The 18,674-nt window shown below is 33.7% G+C and overlaps 1 protein-coding gene across 6 annotated transcripts in view; it reads left to right on the top strand.

The window, feature by feature from the left end:
• LOC132696174 (protein still life, isoforms C/SIF type 2) overlaps positions 1 to 18,674 on the top strand; it is a 255,922-nt gene that overhangs the window by 860 nt on the left and 236,388 nt on the right. For 5 of the 6 annotated variants that reach the window (XM_060660844.1, XM_060660845.1, XM_060660842.1 and 2 more), the window contains exons 1-4: positions 5,700 to 5,965; positions 17,051 to 17,263; positions 17,441 to 17,502; positions 17,776 to 17,960. In XM_060660844.1, coding sequence (XP_060516827.1) covers positions 17,219 to 17,263; positions 17,441 to 17,502; positions 17,776 to 17,960 — 292 coding nt within the window. In that variant the 5' untranslated portion in view covers positions 5,700 to 5,965; positions 17,051 to 17,218. Of the gene's footprint in view, positions 1 to 5,699; positions 5,966 to 17,050; positions 17,264 to 17,440; positions 17,503 to 17,775; positions 17,961 to 18,674 lie in introns of those variants that run through there. The other variant, XM_060660841.1, reaches the window with a different exon arrangement.

Here is an 18,674-nt window from a genome sequence, read left to right as displayed (position 1 = left end):
TTCGAATTCTACTAGTAAAGTAAAAACGTCATTGTAAAATTATAAATTTCAATCTTTTCCTCTTCTTTCTTTTTTTACTAGAGCTAATGTCTATGTCCAATGCCTTTGCATCTATTACTAATTACTACAGCGACTTACCTGACAGACCTAAAATAAATTACTAAATTAATTTATTAAGTGTCCCATAATTAAATATTATCTAGGTTGAGACTTTTATTTGTGTTGTGTTAAATGATTACACTTTTACTTACAATTGACTACAATTAGCTGACAGGGTTTTTAAATTTTGACAAAATCAAAGATTATTGTTCCCGCGTGTGTGTTAGGCTGTTGAAAAGTCAAATGTCAAAATAATTATGGTAAATAGTTAATATTTAAAACATTTTGAAATATGCAGTGGATTGTTGACAAAATAACTTTTGCAGAGAGCTTTTTTTCTCTATTGTGATATTGATGGTACCTTAATAATAATTTTTAAAATTGATTATTTAAAGTTTGATTGTCTACTATCCCTAACATGATCTAGAGAATTGGGCGGGCAATAGATTATTATGAAAAGTCGATACAGGAAAAAAATTACTCACTTCCGACTTTGTATTACTTTAAACATCAATTTGTGTGAACTGGCAACATTTTGGATTGATTGAACAAGTCAAAAAACCAAATTTCCAGAACAATCCTACCCTGTTTTCCATAAATATCCATCAAATTATTCACAGTAAACCGCCCTGTATATATATCTTTGTTGACTTGAAACAAATAAAACCAATAACAAGTTCCGTGGGTAGTATGCAATCTCCAAAAAAGAGTTTTCACTTTTATTTTAGACATTATTCTCTCCCCACTCTGTCTCTCTCCAGTTTTCATCTTTTTCGTCAACGTTTTTTGTTTTTCTTTTCATCTAAATTCAGCTATCGTTTTAAATTCCAATCAGCTTACTCTAGTAGGATTATAAGGAAACTGATGAGTCACAAAATATCTATAAAAGAGCAACACTCCTAAACCCAAATTTAATTCTAGTCTTAAATGGAAAAAGTGTCGGTTGTTCAAGCTAACACATTTTCACTAGCTCAACTAGCCAAATAATTGAAATTGTGAACCCTAATTACTCTATTAATGTAAACTTCAATTTCGTTTTGAATTTATAAAGATATTGTAAAGTTTCAACACATTTTAAAGGTTAGAACGGTACTTAAATGCGTTCGGATTTAACTAATTTTTATTAAAACTGTAGCCCTGCAAGACTATTCTTCATAACTCGGTGGATACCACCAAATTTTAAAATAATAGAATATAATAAAAATTAACATAAACCATTAACGAACGCGAATTCCGAACTTCAAATTAACTATTGTTTTAAAATTCCTAATAATCAAAGGAGTTCAAAACTCATCCTAATATTTACTCTTAATTGTGTTTTGGTTTAAAGTTATTCCAGATTTTACTCGATTTATTTAAAATCGTCGCGTTTACGGCTAAACTTTAACATTTTTTCGGTTGCCCTCAAAGAGTCTGCTATCCCAGGGCGCAATTGAAAAATTTCAATTTCTGGATCGACCCCGTTGCATTTTGGGTGTGGCAGGTTCAACAGCATCACTGATAAGGCGCTGCACCCGTCCCAGTTTGGGCCCTGTTCGAATAATAGGCGTGTCTCCACAATCACGTTTTAGACACGTTCGATTTCAGACACGTACACGAACTGTTTTCGAGGTGTGCCTCCTTCAATCGATAAGGGTTCAACAGTATCGTCCCTTTAACGCAATACAGGCGGTTTTGCAAATATCACGAAACGATAATTCGCAAAAAAAAACAGAAAAATTTATATGTTGGAAATATAATCAATTTCAAAAAACATGATATACAAAATTATATAGCTCATTTTTTTTACATGTACATTCATTCCGATTGAAGGATCAGATATTGATAACTCTTTGGTTTACTTTTAGTATTCTTTTTTTTAAGTACATTTACGGAATTTAGTGGTTTAGAAATTTTTGCCAAAAATATCCTTATATGTTTCTCAATTTACCCAATTTTGCACAATGAAAGCGTTTGGGAAATAAATAAATTAATTAAAGTTCATGTGTTTATAGGTCGTTGACCCGGTAATGGCATGTAGGTAAAGCTGCATTCTGCCTAACCAGTATCAGGGTTTTTAGCTCCCACAAACGAGCTTTTATAAGAGCTTATATGATTTAAAGTTCATTTAAGTTCGGTTTAATTTTTATAATAATTATTTGTGTAACATATTTGAAATTTTTCTTTTTTTAAAATAAATGATTGTGTTATATTTATGGAAAACGCTCAATATATACAGGGTGTTGCAAAGTGAACGAGTCATATAATACCAGCATATTCTTTGTATCGAAGTATTTCAATTTGTTTCATGAACAAATGTTCTCAAGTCATTACTTATTGAGATACAGGGTGATAAAAGTAATTTAATTTTTTGTTTTTTTGGGACTTAGGCTTAAAAATTCGCAAGTGAGGGTTGTCGGGAATGAGAAAATAGATGGTTAATCAGTTTTGCGATAACTTGTAGATGGCGCTACCTGCACATAATATTTTGCAAAAATACCATCTTATGTATCGAAGCGCATGGTGGCCAGGTAGAATATTTACTTTAAGTTTGTTTTTTGTAATATTTGTTAAGTAAGTTGATTGAATAAAATTTGGTTGTCTAATAAAATTCCCTTATTTTGATTTTTCATTAGTAATCGTAATAGAAATCGCAACAGGTGTTTTTTTTTGTTCTTCCTATTGATTTTTTTAATCTTGTACTAGAGCATATCTCAAATTTCTGTTGCATTTATATTTGTGATTGTGATCTCTGCCCTAGTCTCTGCCGGACTTTTTAAAATCTTTGTTTATGGTTCACTTTTGATATTGTTTTTGTTGGATAGATCTCTGAAAAACGCACTACAACTTTCTGTTGGTTATGGTATCAACCTGAAGTCACCTGAACCTGGGACTATTTTTTGTACATGTTAAATTAGATTTACAATAAATATTTTTGGAGATATGCTAACATAATACTGGAACCTATCCGTTTTACTTTTTCTGAATCTTAAAAATATTCTGTTTATTAATATAGGTATACTGAGAAGCCGATATCTCCCTATGGAAACTGAATCGAATGCTTTTATTGAATTTGAATGCTCCACTCCCAAAAGCCCGTAATTTTTGTGCCATTATGAGAAAATGATAAAACTTAATGTAAATAAAGCTCTATAAACTGTTGAAATTGTACAACAAAAAAGTGAAACACCCTGTATAAGATATTATCTTTGAAAAGTTGGTCGAAACTATGCAGGGTTGTTCACTGTGAGTATTCTATTAGACATTTATGGATAATGACTTACGGCGAAATATTTGGGGCCATTTGGTGGTGTTGTATACTCGTAAAGTATATCAACTTTCGTTATTTAAATGGAAAGCCCTGCATATTATAACATTTTTAGATTCTGAGGAACATTCTGGGACTTTTTCATGTAACATATACCATACCTCTCTTGATCCTTTTCGGAGATAAAAAATACTTTTTCAGAAATTTGGCAACAACCCAACAACAATGTTTTTTGTCGCAACCTGTACAGCTAAACACTTCAATTTTTGGTTGCGGCTCTCTATTAAATTGCTTTATCATAATATAGTATGAGAATTAATTTATCGCGTACGTGGCAATTTTAAATGGAATACCCCATATTTTATATTGGCAGGTCAATTAGCAATTAATTTGCCATCTAAAAGAACTATGGTATATCTATTTTCATTGGTTTTCGAATTAGAAGCAAAAAATCAAAATATTGCAATTAAATGAATTAAAGTAATCATTTCATCGTTTTTTTGTAAACAAATTTGTTTTTGTCATAAATAAGCTTAATATTCCGTTATTAGCGTGTTCAAATGAGTAATTGTAACAGTGAAATGGGAAGGAAATATATATGCCAAAAAAAAATTAATATTTATAGAAATTGTTATACACAAAACTAATATTAAGGACTCATAAACGGTTTTAAGTTGTTTTTAATTACATACAACTAGATCTTATGCTTCAATGAGCTTCATCAAGACATCCACGGATTGACTTCATAACATTGGAAACTGTTGCTCTTTGAATTTCGTTTGTATTAAGTTGTTGAAAAGTCTGCTCGACACGGCGTTCCGAATCTTCTATTGTTCCAACTGGAGTTTTATACACTCTTTCTTTAATAACGCCCCAAAGGTAGTGGTAGCGAAATCATTGGACATAGACGCCTTATCCATCGGTTTTCGAACATTATTGTAAGTTCTTGACTTACTCTATTTGTGCAATGAGCGCAGGAGCTCCATCAAGTTGATACCAACATCTGCGATGTAACGCTAATAGCAAAATTGTCTAAGAAATCTGTAACTAGTCTTTGTAAAATATCCAGATATTTTTCTCGTTCAAATTCTCGTTGTAGATACAAAAAATTATTTCATTATCTTTTTCTCGTACAAATTTTGGATTTTCTTGTGACCAAAAATGATGACCAATATGACAAAACTCTACCCGTAATGGTGTATCACGAGAGAGAAAAGATTTTAATGTAATTATTTTGTAGTTATGGATATTATGATTCTTTAATATCCATTGAATGGACGAAAATTATATGTCTAAATCATCTTTAGTGCTTGAAATAGACGCAAGTCGAAATGTGTGAAAATATGTTAAAACGTTGGTTTCATTTTCTCCTGAGTTTTTAACAGGTTTTGGAAGTTCCCTTCTTCGTAGGTTTCGAAAATTTGCTTCAATCCTTTTAAACTTTTTCTTCGTCATTGGTGGCAAATGCGGATATTGTTCATTAAATCTTCTCCACGTTCTTAAAACAATTCTTTGACATTCACCATAAATGTAAAACAAATTCAAAATATCTGCGTTTGCATAATTATGTGCCATCTTGCTTTCTCAAATAACTTTTAACTATGAAAATGCGATAAAATGAGAAATCTGAATGCATCTGGACATTTCAGTTTTTTTTACAGGCAACGTCACTATGGCCGGCCAGAGCCTGCCACCCAGATGAAATGAATGAAATGAAAATAGATATACCATATTTTAGTACTTTTAGATGGCAAATTCATTGCTCATTTACTTGCCAATATAAAATATGGGGTGTTCCATTTAAAATTTTCACTTAATCTTCTATCTTATGAACGCCCCGTGCGCGATAAGTTAATTCTCATAATATATTACGAAAATTATCAAGCTAGGTATGGGACATGTTACATAAAAAAGTTCCAGAATGTTCCGCAGAATCAAAAAAAATTAATAATATACAGTGCGTTCGATTTAAAAAAAGAGAGTTGATATACGTCACGAGTATATCTGGCAACACCGCATGGTCAAAAATATTTTACTATAAGTCATTCTCCATACATCTTTAACCGTGAACAACCCTGTATATGACGTAATTAACAATTTTGGACGTTTTAAAAAGATATCGTTTTGATTCAAGAAGCCTACATAAATATGACCCCTAGCGCGTTAATCTCCGAATAACAACAAAAAAGAAGCCAAATTAACGCGTTTTGAAACGTCGGCCCCGCAATTTTGACACGGTCGCAGGAAAGGTTGCAGGATAGAGTGGGCGAGAGGCGAATAGAGACGCAGGCGCTCTCGCCGCGCACCCTCTGGAGGCGAGCTTCGGAAACTCAGTTTGACCCGAAACATCGTGACGAAAGTCTGTCTAGCCGGTCGATTAAAAAATTTTTGCCATCTTTACCGTCGAAATTTGATCTCGTCTCGGGGTGCCAAAAGTGAATTGCTTTTTTTACGTCCGCAGTAGCGGTAGGATATTTTTTTGCCCGGCGATTGACGCCGCGGAAAGACTGCGCGGAAAGGGGAGGCAGTGTGTACAAGAAATAACAACATATAAATATGGGTGCCAAAGGAAGCGTGGAGGCTGCCAAAATCAATTCGCAAAACTGGAGCAATCTCGAGGTAACTTGCGAGTAAACATTTTCCAATGTTGTGCCCTCCCTTTCGGATCTCGATCCGCGAGTGCTTAAGAGATCGATGAGTTAGATTAGGTGGTTACTCCCAAGTCGTGTTTTGAATTACGAGGGAACGCGAAGGATGATGAATTTGGACCGGGATCCTGATGATCCGAAGTGAGAAGTTGTTTTTGAATTATGGGCGCTCTGAAAGAATTTTCTCTCGTGCTATCCTGCCTACCCGTGAACTTTAGAATTCGGAAGTTTGTAAGGTAGAATCGCACCAACTTGAACCAACTAGAATGAGAAACGCATGTTTAAAAGGTTATCCAACATACAAAATCCAAAAACCAAAAGGGTGGGATAGAAATTGCAATTTGTGGTGTTCAATCCATGATGATTGAAAAAATTATTTATAGTTTTATTTAAACTGGTGATAGCAACAATGTGTGCGTCACTCTTCCATCCATATTGAAATTTTGCAGAAATGAAGGGCATTTCTGTAAAATTAAAAAAAAAAGTATTTAACTAACAACAGCATAATTTTGGTTAGAATTTTAGCAAAGTCGCACACTCCATTTTATATTAGGTTTTTATTTGTATTCATTTCATTCGTGTTTTTACTTGAGTTTTTTTAGAGTCAAAGATCCGATCGTCAATTTATTATTTACTTTTGGATTATACAGGCTGTCTCAAATTTTCGGTATCGACATCGATGTTGGAATTTTAAACGGAACACCATATATTTTATTGCGCTTTTGGATTTATTGATAAGCACAAAGGTTACTTTCAGCAGATCGACCTATTGCATTGCCGCACAGTTTGGGAAATATTAAAGTTTATGTGACTTGTTATTGAAAAATCATCGTAATTAAGAAAAGCCCGCAAAATTAGTGGTGATGTTTGCAATGTTTGCAAAAGGAATATGCAGTGAACGGCTAAAATATGGAACATATTCATTTAACAATCACTCCTGGATTTCAAGAAAAATGTTTGCACATATCAAAAATAATTTTTTCTTACGCATTTTGTGTAAGTAAATTAAAATATATAGGGTTTTCTGTGTCAAATTTCAAGAAAATTAAAAGGGGAAAACCATAATCCTTACAAACTTACATAGAATAGTTTGCAAAATCTCTTGATATGACTCCACCGAATTCTTTTCTGCGGGAATATTTAAAGTGTATAAGAAAGAATCAAACATTTAGTTGATTTAAAATTTATATATATATGATCGAAATATTTTGGAAGGGGGTTTTAAATCGATTAGCATAAATAAAATAATTTCCGTGAAATGACTTATCCTTTTGCACATAAAAAGTACGAGACAAGTATAGGTTAGATGAATTATGCTTGAAATTTCTCATAAAAAACGAAAACGCATTTAAAAGAAGGAACTTGATATCGACAGATGTGTATTTTTTATTTACTTCAAAAAATGCATAAGAAAAGATTGTTGAAGGAGACCGTTTCCTTGAAATCGAATAAATGCTTTTGAAAAGAATTTGTTCCAGACTTGGGCTTGGTTAATTTAGAATTATACTTATTATATATCATTTTTTCAATGGCACCCTAGGGCATATTATGCCTTTAGTAGAACGCATATAATGCTTATACAATAAATATTTATATAGTGGTTGCAGAGTTATTTAACTTCTCAATTTTTGCGCATTCCAAAAACAAAACAACTGTATCGTGAACTAAAATACTCTGTATAATATTTTAGAGATTGGAATTTTACAATTTTTTTTTCTATATACCTCCCACTTTCTGCTATACAGGGCCTCTCTTACAGCATCGGTTTGATTAAGAAAAAAAAACAAAAATAGGGGCGACGTATATCTCCCATTTGGTAATGGTGACTTGGTAATTTATTATTATGATTTTATTTAAATCCCGTCGAAATATCTAAATCCAAGTCAATGAAAAAAAAGAAGGCAGTTTATCTTCTTGTGAGGTTGTGACGTTTTGTTGATAAGTCATGTGGATTGAAAGTGTTTTTTTGTTTTAAAAATTTTCCCTATTTCATTGAAAATGATGCCTAGGAATTGGATTTTCACTAGACTTTTGTCCCTTACTTTTGTCATTTGATTCATTGATTTATTGCAAATTAGACCCGAGTATTAAAATTTTGCCAGACTTTTTTTCCTTTAATTTTTTCTTTTCATTTCCACAGACATCGGGTAATAGCAGAACAGAAGAGCATTTAAGATGAAGACGCCTCTGTATTTTAACTCTCCAAATAAATACAGTGTGAAATTTTGCACAGGCACACACGTTGATGTTTCACATTTTTAAGATACTTAACTGAAATTTAAATTTAATACGCGGCTTACTGCGGGGTCAGGATCAGTTTTCGACATTCGATATCGGAAAAAGTTAATTGAAAAATTGTTCCGAATATTATTAAACCCCCATATCAAATTTCATGGTAAAATTTGCATTTTTAGTTTTTTCGATATTCTGGTCATTTCACAAAATTATTAAAAGTTGATTTTTTTATTCGATAAATTAATGTGCCACTAAAAGACAAATATCTACAATATATACAATAGTGTAGTTAATGTAATTTAAATTCTTCGGCAAAATTAATAACACTGACACAAAGGAATAATTATTTCATTTTAAGAAAACAATAATTTCTTGTATTTAAATGAGTAAATATAAGAAAAAAATTAAAACAGTTATTTTCATGGTCCAAATGAAAATTCATCAAATGTCATCTTTGACAGACGTGTCTTATTTTAGCACGAAATTCTTATCGATTTCGGGGAATTGTTTTAGAACATATATGTTTATCACTCCACAAAAATGAAAATCCACCTGGGAGCTTAGAGGGCAGGGTTCAAAAGAACACTTTCTCCCTATCCAGCGCAGAGAAAATTTTTGGTTTATCCATTGGGGAACGCACCTTGAATGGTAAATGGAAGCACCATCTAGCTGAAAATATCTATCCTATGGCACATTGAGAGGATGATTTTCTAAAGCATCCTATAATTCTTTAATGAAAATGTTAACTAAACGACCAGCATTCAGTGAATCATTTATGAAGGAAGACCTATTATTTGGTCTCCCAAAATCCTATACCAGACATTGAGTTTCTAGGAATATTGATCAATTGATAATTGATAAATTATCTCCAGCCCTATATCTACAATTTTGAGATGATACAATCCGATCGGTAAACATAATCTTCTACGGAAACTTATAATAAATTTAGTAAAACTAAAAAAGCGAATTTTGTCAGGAAATTGCAAATCTGCATTTATTTAGGTGGCCAAAACATAGGGGTGTTTTCATATTAAATGCGACACACTGTACATATAACTGATTCTAATTTTTCTCCACTTTGTAAATTTGTTGCAGATCCCTTGCCCAAATCGGCTTACTGCATTTAATTTAAAAATGAAGTTTCTAAACCACCGGTAAGGACCAAAGCAAACACAATAACATTTATTGGTGCTTTGGCGATAGACATGTGCTCTCCAGGCCATTTAGTTATAGCCATAAATGCAAATTAAAATGGTTTTCCTTTAATTACTTTCGCTCCAGTACTCGGGCAATTAACCTTTGGGGTATTAACCGTGTCTATAGTCTCTCATTATTACCTATATGTGTCCCCGTTTCCGTCCTTCGCACAGATAATCGTGTATTTGATGTGTAAAGATCACTCTTGCAGGAAATTCGTATAGTCCAGCCTACGCTACACCCCAATATTGCGATAAAGAATCAGTTACGTATAAAACTAGGTAGTCTATATATCGTATAACGCTATTTAGTATCCCATTTTATAGAAGACCTAATACATCTTGCGAAATAATATGGAGTAAAAACTCTCTGAATACTATTCACCTAAATGTAGAGGCTTTCATTACTGACCTACTTACTATAGTCACTATTGTATCCATCGCTTTGAAAAAGAGTATACAAAAACATCCAGTTAGATTTTCTTTGCTATAGTATCATTTATGTCGAATTATTATATTAGTTATGGTATGTTGCGCTGTTCTGCAGAGCATTGATCACAATTTCGTGTTTGTTTCTTCTATATAGATTTTTCAAAAATTCGAGTGCGTAAGTCCAAAAATGAAGTCGAAGCATATGCTTTACTTTTTAAGCAACGGATAAGAGACAAATATTGAAGTTTAATGGACCACAAGTTTTTGGGTCTCCTTGTTTCCAAAAATTCCTATAAAAATGCATTTATTGTGTACAATCTGGAAAAAAAAATCATCACCATAGCTTACAATAATAGAAAAGTTCCAGAGTTGTTCAAATTTTATAATATGAAATAAGGGGTGTTTTTTTAGATGTATAGAACTTTAAGTTGCAATAAAACAACGATGGATTATTCGATTGACATGAATTTTATTTATCCGAAAGATAATCTTGTGACATTACATTTTAAATATGATTTTTGGCATATGACCGTCGCGGCTGGCGCGGATGTAGTCCAATCTGGACGTCCAATTTTTGATGACTTTTTCCAACATTTGTGGCCGTATATCGGCAATAACACTTCGAATGTTGTCTTCCAATTGGTCAAGTGTTTGTGGCTTATCCGCATAGACCAATGACTTTACATAGCCCCACAATAAGTAAACTAGCGGTGTTAAATCGCAAGATCTTGGAGGCCAATTCACAGGTCCAAAACGTGAAATTAGGCGGTCACCAAACGTGTCTTTCAATAAATCGATTGTGGCACGAGCTGTGTGACATGTCGCGACGTCTTGTTGAAACTACATCTCCTGGACATCATTTTTATTCAATTCAGGAATGAAAGAGTTAGTAATCATAGCTCTATACCGATCACCATTGACTGTAACGTTCTGGCCATCATCGTTTTTGAAGAAGTACGGACCCACCATCCCATAAAGCGCACCAAACAGTCATTTTTTCTGGATGTAACGGTGTTTCGACATACACTTGAGGATTAGCTTCGCTTCAAATGCGGAAGTTTTGTTTGTTGACGTAGCCATTCAACCAGAAGTGCGCTTCATCGCTAAACAAAATTCGCTTATGAAAATCGGGAACCACGGCAATCTCGTTTTGGGGCCATTCGACGAATCTACGCCTTACTTGATGAGTTCATGATGAATTGCCAAACCAAACTGAAAATAAATCACTGGACAGCTGTTAAATCGGTCGCCATCTTGAACAGTAATGCCAACTTAAAGTTCTATACATCGAAAATAATAACCCTATACAATACAATCTAAATTGTAACGCTAATCTTAAATATCCTAAATTTAATATTTTAAACCCCTGTAATTTGTATTTATTTCAAAATTTCAATGAAAATAAATTGTATTTACTCCAATTCTTACAGTTACAGTGTTACGCAATATATAGTCAATAACCGCCTACTGATTTGACACATAATGTTTGCTTAGTAACTCAATTTTAACAAAATGTAATTAAAGTTTCTGAAAAACACTTGGCTTAGTAGTTGTTAGACTATTATATGCTTTTTATTTAGAATGGAACTCTACAATTAAAATACATAAAAATAAAATCATGTGTCAATAAGACTGATTTAGGATATGTGTTACGGTCTTACACTTTACGCATTGAACGTCATAAATTAGATTACATCCCGAAGAAATCGAAAAAGTGTTACACATGCTTTGCTTTGCTCATAAATCAGTTAATATCGTCTTCAGCAGCCTATTAACTTTAGTGATCTTTAGAATTCAAATTATTTAATTGGTAATTATATAGCGGTTCAATCTCAGTGAAAATCGTGAACGGAGAATGCAGGTAAAATAAAATAAATCGCCGGAAAACTTTAATTAACGTGCCTCAGCCAATCACAATTGGCAGGACCGAAAACTTTTTAATTGAAATCGAAAATGCGAACTTTCATATCGAAACGACATTATGTACGGAACTTCTGTAACTCCGCCGACCATCACGTAATGAAAGCGCGGAAAATGTGCACGTTAAAAAACGGCAGAGCAAATTTCCGCGGGTTCCCGCTTGTTGTCGCAGTAAACGGCTTTGATTCGAAAATCCTGACTGTTTCGAAGTGGTCTCGAGCAATACGGTTTGCGCATATATTGCATAGTTGCTAAAAGCTGATAAGTCCTCGCTGTTCCGACCGAAATTTATTTAAGCTTTATTGTTGCATGCTTAGTTGTTTTTATTACTATAGTTATTAATATGCATTTTAAATAATCCAAAACCGGGTTGATAAATTTTTGAAATTTTTGTTAATTACTTTAACGGAAGTAAAACAAAATACTACTGCTTTGTGAAGAATATGACGTGAAAAATGCCTGTGTAAATCAACGCTTTCAGGCAATATGTGGTGACAGTATAAATCCAATTATTAAATAATAATTATCAAAAGTGGCGAACAAAACAAAATTGTGTCATTGAAACCTGGAGAATATTCAGTATTATGTTACATACGAATAGTGAAAGTGACATATGAACAAGTCATGGAGGAAGAACGCCAATGCTTAAAAATTTGTAAAAAAAAAATACTTATGAAGACATAATGTTGTATTTTAATTTTTGCAAACAATGTCAAGTGAAACACAGTGCATCTAGAAAATGTATTGTTGTAAAACCGATTGTGAGTTCCGAACTAAACTCTAGATGTCACGTCGATTTGATAGACTTGCAATCACATAGCGATGGCGATTACAAATTTATATTGGCACACCAAGATCATTTAAAAAAGTTTGTTCTTTAAAGACTAAAGTGCTCCCGATATATTGCATTCTGAACTATACGCTCTGTGAAGAGAGAAGGCTATCGAAAGACCTAATCAGGATATACAGAATATGTTAACTGCATGAAAAATGTCAAAGGAATATCCCAAAGTTCTCTGTTTGGCGTAATACTAGCATCGTCATCTCTTATTAACGACCAAATTACAAACATTGAAACCGACGAACAGCTAGAACCTTAGGTTAATATTTGTGAAAAATATATTGATGACATTGGTGACATAAATAAACAAAATACAGATACAATAGAAGTCAATCCACCTTCATCTCAAGTATTAACCAATCCGCGTCCGAGCAGGTCTTCATCAGAAATGCTGAGTGACCTGCAACTCAGTAAATCGTCATCTGAAGTGGCGACAACCCAGGACGATTTCCTCCGAAACACTGACTGCAAAATGAATAAGTTTTCATCTCAAGTGTTGACTAAAAACAACAAAAATGTTGCGAACCTAAAAGAAAGTTTGCTGTTGCCCAAATTGGTGATGCCGTAATAATTAATGTACCTGAAAATATGTGGTTGGAATAGAGGATTCAGACAGAATTAGCAAAGAAAGATTTTAAATTTGCAATTAGAAGAAATATTGTTAAGAGGAACAGCATTCACATATGTTTATTATTTATTATTAAATGAGATGTTCCCTCGACACTGTAACTTCTTAAAACTAACACGCAAAATTGACCTGTGTATATGTCCGTTACCGGATATGTACAAAATTTGCTAATGTGCGAAACGTCTAGGCATCCTGTAAACTGACCAATTTAGCGGGCATTTTGCCAAACTGACCAAACTGCGAATTGTCTGCATTAGGCAATCTGCAACATGTCTGATGCGTTAGTCAATCTGAGGATTAAAGGTGTTTATTTTCCACAACAACTTGATGATGAAAAAAACATTTTTTCACATATTTTTTCTTTAATTTAAATAAGACTTTCGTCAGCAGAGCTGCTAACAAAGTGAACAGAAATACACATAAAAAGTAGAAAAAATAAACAAATAACTAACCTAAAATTATACATACCGCTTTTTTAGTCGGTAGTTTTGAAAAGGCGTTAAATGTGTGACTGCAATCTACTGTCGCCAAGTTGTACTTTCACTGTCTTCTAGCACTCTATTAACTGAGCTCAACAACCAAGTAACATAAACGAGTCTAATCTTTTTGTCTAATAAAATTATATTAGTCACGTGAAGGTACAACTCGGCAACAATGGATTACAGTCAAACATTTGACGCGTTCTAGTATTTGTTTTTATTAATGATATTTTCTCTTGAAACTATAATCAATACTTGGATCTAGAACAAACATTTTCACTCACACACACACATCACACATTTGACTTGAAACGTGAACTATATATCTTTCCACAGAATTAATTGTACGATCATGAACAGGTTAGTCAGTCAGTTTTGTTGAGGTTTCTGAAAAATTTGGTTCAAAGGTTGCTGGACAGATATAGGATTTTTTTCTACGATATTTCTATAAATTTTTAGTTAGCCTGGTTTGGTTTGGACTGATTTTGTTCAATCAGAGCAATTGTCCAGTTACGTCATAGCGTGACATATTTATCTAGTGTGTTTGTTTGTCAGTTTTGAATTCAGCATCTAAAAGTGGTAGCAATATATCTAAGACATACGTGACTTAAGTGCACAACTGCTATGATACACATGGATGCACACCAAAGTCAAATTTTTTCTTTTAATTTATTATTTATTGATCTATGCTACCTGGGAGTTAATACCCAATAAAAGATAGGAAAAGATACAATAACAAATAACAAACAACCAATAAAAAGGAATAGTAAATCATTATATAAAAAATGCAACAAAATATAGAATAAAATCAGTATCTATGAAACCATTTGCAAGGCAAATGGTTTCATAGATACTGAACTTAAATTGAAAAAATAAATCGATAATGTCTCAAAATATTTTTTAGATATAATAAAAATAAAGTTTGTTATTGCAATTTATCTTATACATATGTAGAATGGAGAAAAGAAACCAAGGAGAAATGCTAAGAACGCGCAGGGAACATCAGTGAAAGATCTTGCAAATAAGTGCCAAAACATCCTGTCAAAAATGTATGCTTCATTGATTTGTAAATGAACTAATGGATATAAGAAAATCTTTCAATTTTATAATGTTTATATGTTATTAAGATCCGTAAGGTATGTAATATACTTATTTTTTTATGAAGACATAGATTAATTATTTCCAAATAGTACCAGAACTGTAGTGTGGAGGAGGACAAATTTGTTTTTTTTTTCAATTAATTCCAGAAAATTACAGGCAATTTATAAATAATCCTATTTCAATTCTGAACCAACACTAACCAAATCAAATACAATTTTTAGTAACTCCATAAAGGCGCGAGGAAATCCCTATCTAACCACAATATCTTAAAAATATAAACAATTCCATTTACGTACGGCTTCACTATCAAAACAAAATAAATGTCGGGTCCATTATATCAAAAGTTAAACGCCACGAGACGCTCAATAAAATGTATTTCTGAATGGCGGATCCTACGCGTAATTTCGCGGGAATATAAGTGTACACCCGCAAAAGGGGATGACGTCATCCGCGAATCCCAATCGATCTCGACCCTCCCCAGACCGCCGAGATGCTGTTTGGGATTTGGAAGCAATCGGTATTAATAAAGGCGTTGTTACGCAGGGTAGCCATCAGCAGGCGACCAGGTGAACACTTGGAATGGGCGTGTCTTACAGTTTCATTCTTAAAACAATATCTTAAAACATTATAGCTCTGGTATGATGAAGAGATTGCCTGAAATGAAATTCCCACCTATTGGTGAAAACAGGACCATTTAAGGGCAAAAAAGCAATCACCACCGAATTATGGAAAAATCTGTTGCGAAAGGAAGAAAACGCTAAACGAATGGCAAAAAGCACACGCAATAGCTTTAGTCAAGCATGAATGTGAAAACTATAGAGACATCAGCTTAATAGGAGAAGTTCATATGGTTTAGAAAAGGAAGATCAACAATAGATCGAGTTTTCATATTACAACTATTTATGGAGAATCGTAGCGAGTTCAACAATGAGACTCATTTCGCATTTATCTATGTTGAGGAAGCTTTCGATAATGTAAATAGAGCAAAGCTGTGGGAAATCGCGTTTTAGAAAGGATATTCTTTTAGAGATTTGCATAGATAAAAATACCACAAATACAACAGAACCACACCAAGTGTCAAATAGGTACGGTGGTTTTTTCAAACAAATAAAACCAGGAAAGAAACAGAATTCAAATTTTACAAAACTGTAGTTGTGCCAACTCTGAGATACAGAAAGCAGAGAGATATAAGAAAGCAGAAAGAAGAGTTGAATTCTGAAAAGATGATAGGTAACAGAAAAAAATGGAAACAAATGTGGACAGAACGAGCTGTTAACAAAAATCGCAAAAGATGTTGGTTTTATACATGCTTAGGCTGCCGAAGCTTAGGCAGACCGCTTAAAAGATGATCTCATAAAATAATAAAGAAATGCATTTTTTTTATTTATTTCATTTGCCACCACAGCCTTCCATCGCGTTCTATTTCTCGCTAGTCTTCCCAATTATCTATCACGGCCTTTGGATCTCTCCCAATATTGTTTTTCCATCTTTGTTATGGTCGTCTTGGTGGTTTTTGCGCTTAGCCTGCCTCTATTGTGCTTGTAATCCAGGATTGGTAGTCATCACTCTTATATCAGTGCATGTGCCTTTCTGCACTAAGTTGTTATTGAATCTTGTAGAAATTTTTCTTAAAATTTTATTTGCAAAGAGCAGTTTCTCTTGTTCTCTTAGAGTCCACGCTTCGCATCCATTGAGCTTTAATTTGCTGAGTAGATTACGAGGCCATAGTAAACTGTTAACAGCCACACTGTATTTTTCCTTCTTAATATAATTTTTTCAATTAATCTATGTGCGACGTATTTGAGCTTTTTGACTCTTTCTAATAGTCTCTATTATGTGGTTAGATTTCCATCCCGCTTTATGTCGTTACCTTCCTACATATCGGTCTTTAACTAGGCATTTGCCAAGCTCAGCTGCGTCTGGTAACAGTTACACTGACAAATTCTTCTTTTATTAACCTTTCGATGGAGAAAGAAGATCACTGCTTGTGAACAGTCTGTTCTGTAGCTTGTGGAGACATCGTTTAAGTCCTTCTTCCAAATCAATTCTTTCTATTCAGTTTTATTAACCACTTCGCTGAAAGTTCTGAGGTTCTGAGGCTGCCATACGGTATTCTAAATCACTGGCTGACTATTATTTGACTTGGTAATTCGTCAAGCCTTGAGTTTATAACCTTTTGAAGAAATTCAGCCTTTACTGTTTAACATTTAGCATTATTTTTCAGCACAAACATCCGAAGCAGTTTCCCGGTCACCACCAGAGATCGCAGTCGCTAAACAGAGGCGTACGGGGACAGTGGTCTGGTAGTAAAATGGGTACAGATTTCGGTGGTGGGGATATGTGGTGACAGCAGCGGTGCCAGTGCCCAGCAGGGACCACCCAGGGCCAAGGTATGGGCAACAAGTTAAGTTGCTCCTGTGCTCCGCTCATACGTAAGGTATGTCCTGCACATTTGTTTTTTCAAAGTTTTAAAAAATTTATTGGTTAGTCAATCTAGAGGTGTTTTGTGTGAAGTATGAGGTAGCGAATGCCGGTCTGAGCTTTATAATAACCTAATACCGTTAAGTTAATTTATATCGCGACGGATTTCTTAATGAAATATCGGTAATTTTAGGCGTACCGCTATGAAGACTCACCTTGGCAAACATCCAGACGACGAGATGGACACCTCTTACGGTGAGTTTAATTTTGTAGTTTCCTGGAGCCAATGAACATAGAAGTAGTGTGTTTAATGTGTGTATGGAAACTTGCACATTATTGGCGGTGAGTTAGATATTATAATATCATTCAAGGTTCGATTTCGATGAAAATATTGTAATTTCGGACTGAAAATAGGTACGGTGCCTTTTTAAACTTCCGAATGTGGACCAAATTCATATTTTTCACGTTCGAAAATGTAGACTAGCTCAATTTTCGGGTTTTAAATTGATCAAGGAATTTATTTTTCAGTCTTTGGGCTGAAGTCTTTCACGTATCGGCTAGTGGCGCAGGCACCGTGAAGTGGCAACAAGTTAGCGAAGATCTGGTACCGGTGAATATAACGTGCATTCAAGATTCGCCAGAATGTGTGTTTCACATTACTGCGTACAATTCGCAAGTGGATAAAATCTTGGACGTACGATTGGTTCAACCTGGTAAGCTAAGTTTCGAATCCCTCTTTGTAACGCCATTCTTCTAAATTGGCCGATAATATTTGAAAAAAATAGATTAAATTAAAATACATAACTTTATGGCAGCTGAGCTCTATACTATGGTTGCAGTTTAGGAAAGTTATTTTTTTTAATTTTGACTCTAACAATTAAAGGATTTTTTTGCGAGTGAGAAATCCAAAATTATATTTCGATACTATTATTGAAAGAGTATATGGTTTACATCTGTATGTATGATTATATAATCATTTCAATAAGCTGTATTTTTTTGAGAATGAATTTAGCCCTTCCATATCGCCATTTATGAGTCCTCGAGGTTAGGTTTGTTGGTCAGGCTGAAATATAGATAGACTTATGCATACAAATGCATTACACAGTGCTTAACACAGTTTCCAAGATGCCATGTGTAAACAGTAAAAAATAGGGGACCTAAAATATATTCTTAAGGAATGCCACAGATGGCACAGCACTGTTAGGGTCCACTGTATCTTGTGTAGATAATCCTGTATGAATCCAGCAGCTGCTTCAGAGATTCCAATAAATTGAGGAATTAGATAATCTGGATCAAAACAACTCTTTTCTAATTCGGAAAACGCAATTCAGGGTTCTCTAACCTGTTGATTCATATTTTTTTCAAATATTTGGGACAGGCATGAGGAATGAACTTAGAATTTGATTTTTTTGGTCAAAGAGTCAAAC

Source organism: Cylas formicarius, unplaced genomic scaffold (genome assembly GCF_029955315.1).
Source record: "Cylas formicarius isolate icCylForm1 unplaced genomic scaffold, icCylForm1.1 PGA_scaffold_1__22_contigs__length_36826433, whole genome shotgun sequence".
In the NCBI taxonomy this organism is placed as follows: domain Eukaryota; kingdom Metazoa; phylum Arthropoda; class Insecta; order Coleoptera; family Brentidae; genus Cylas; species Cylas formicarius.
The sequence above is the reverse complement of the archived record's forward strand: the minus strand, read 5'-3'. Positions and strand labels throughout refer to the sequence as shown.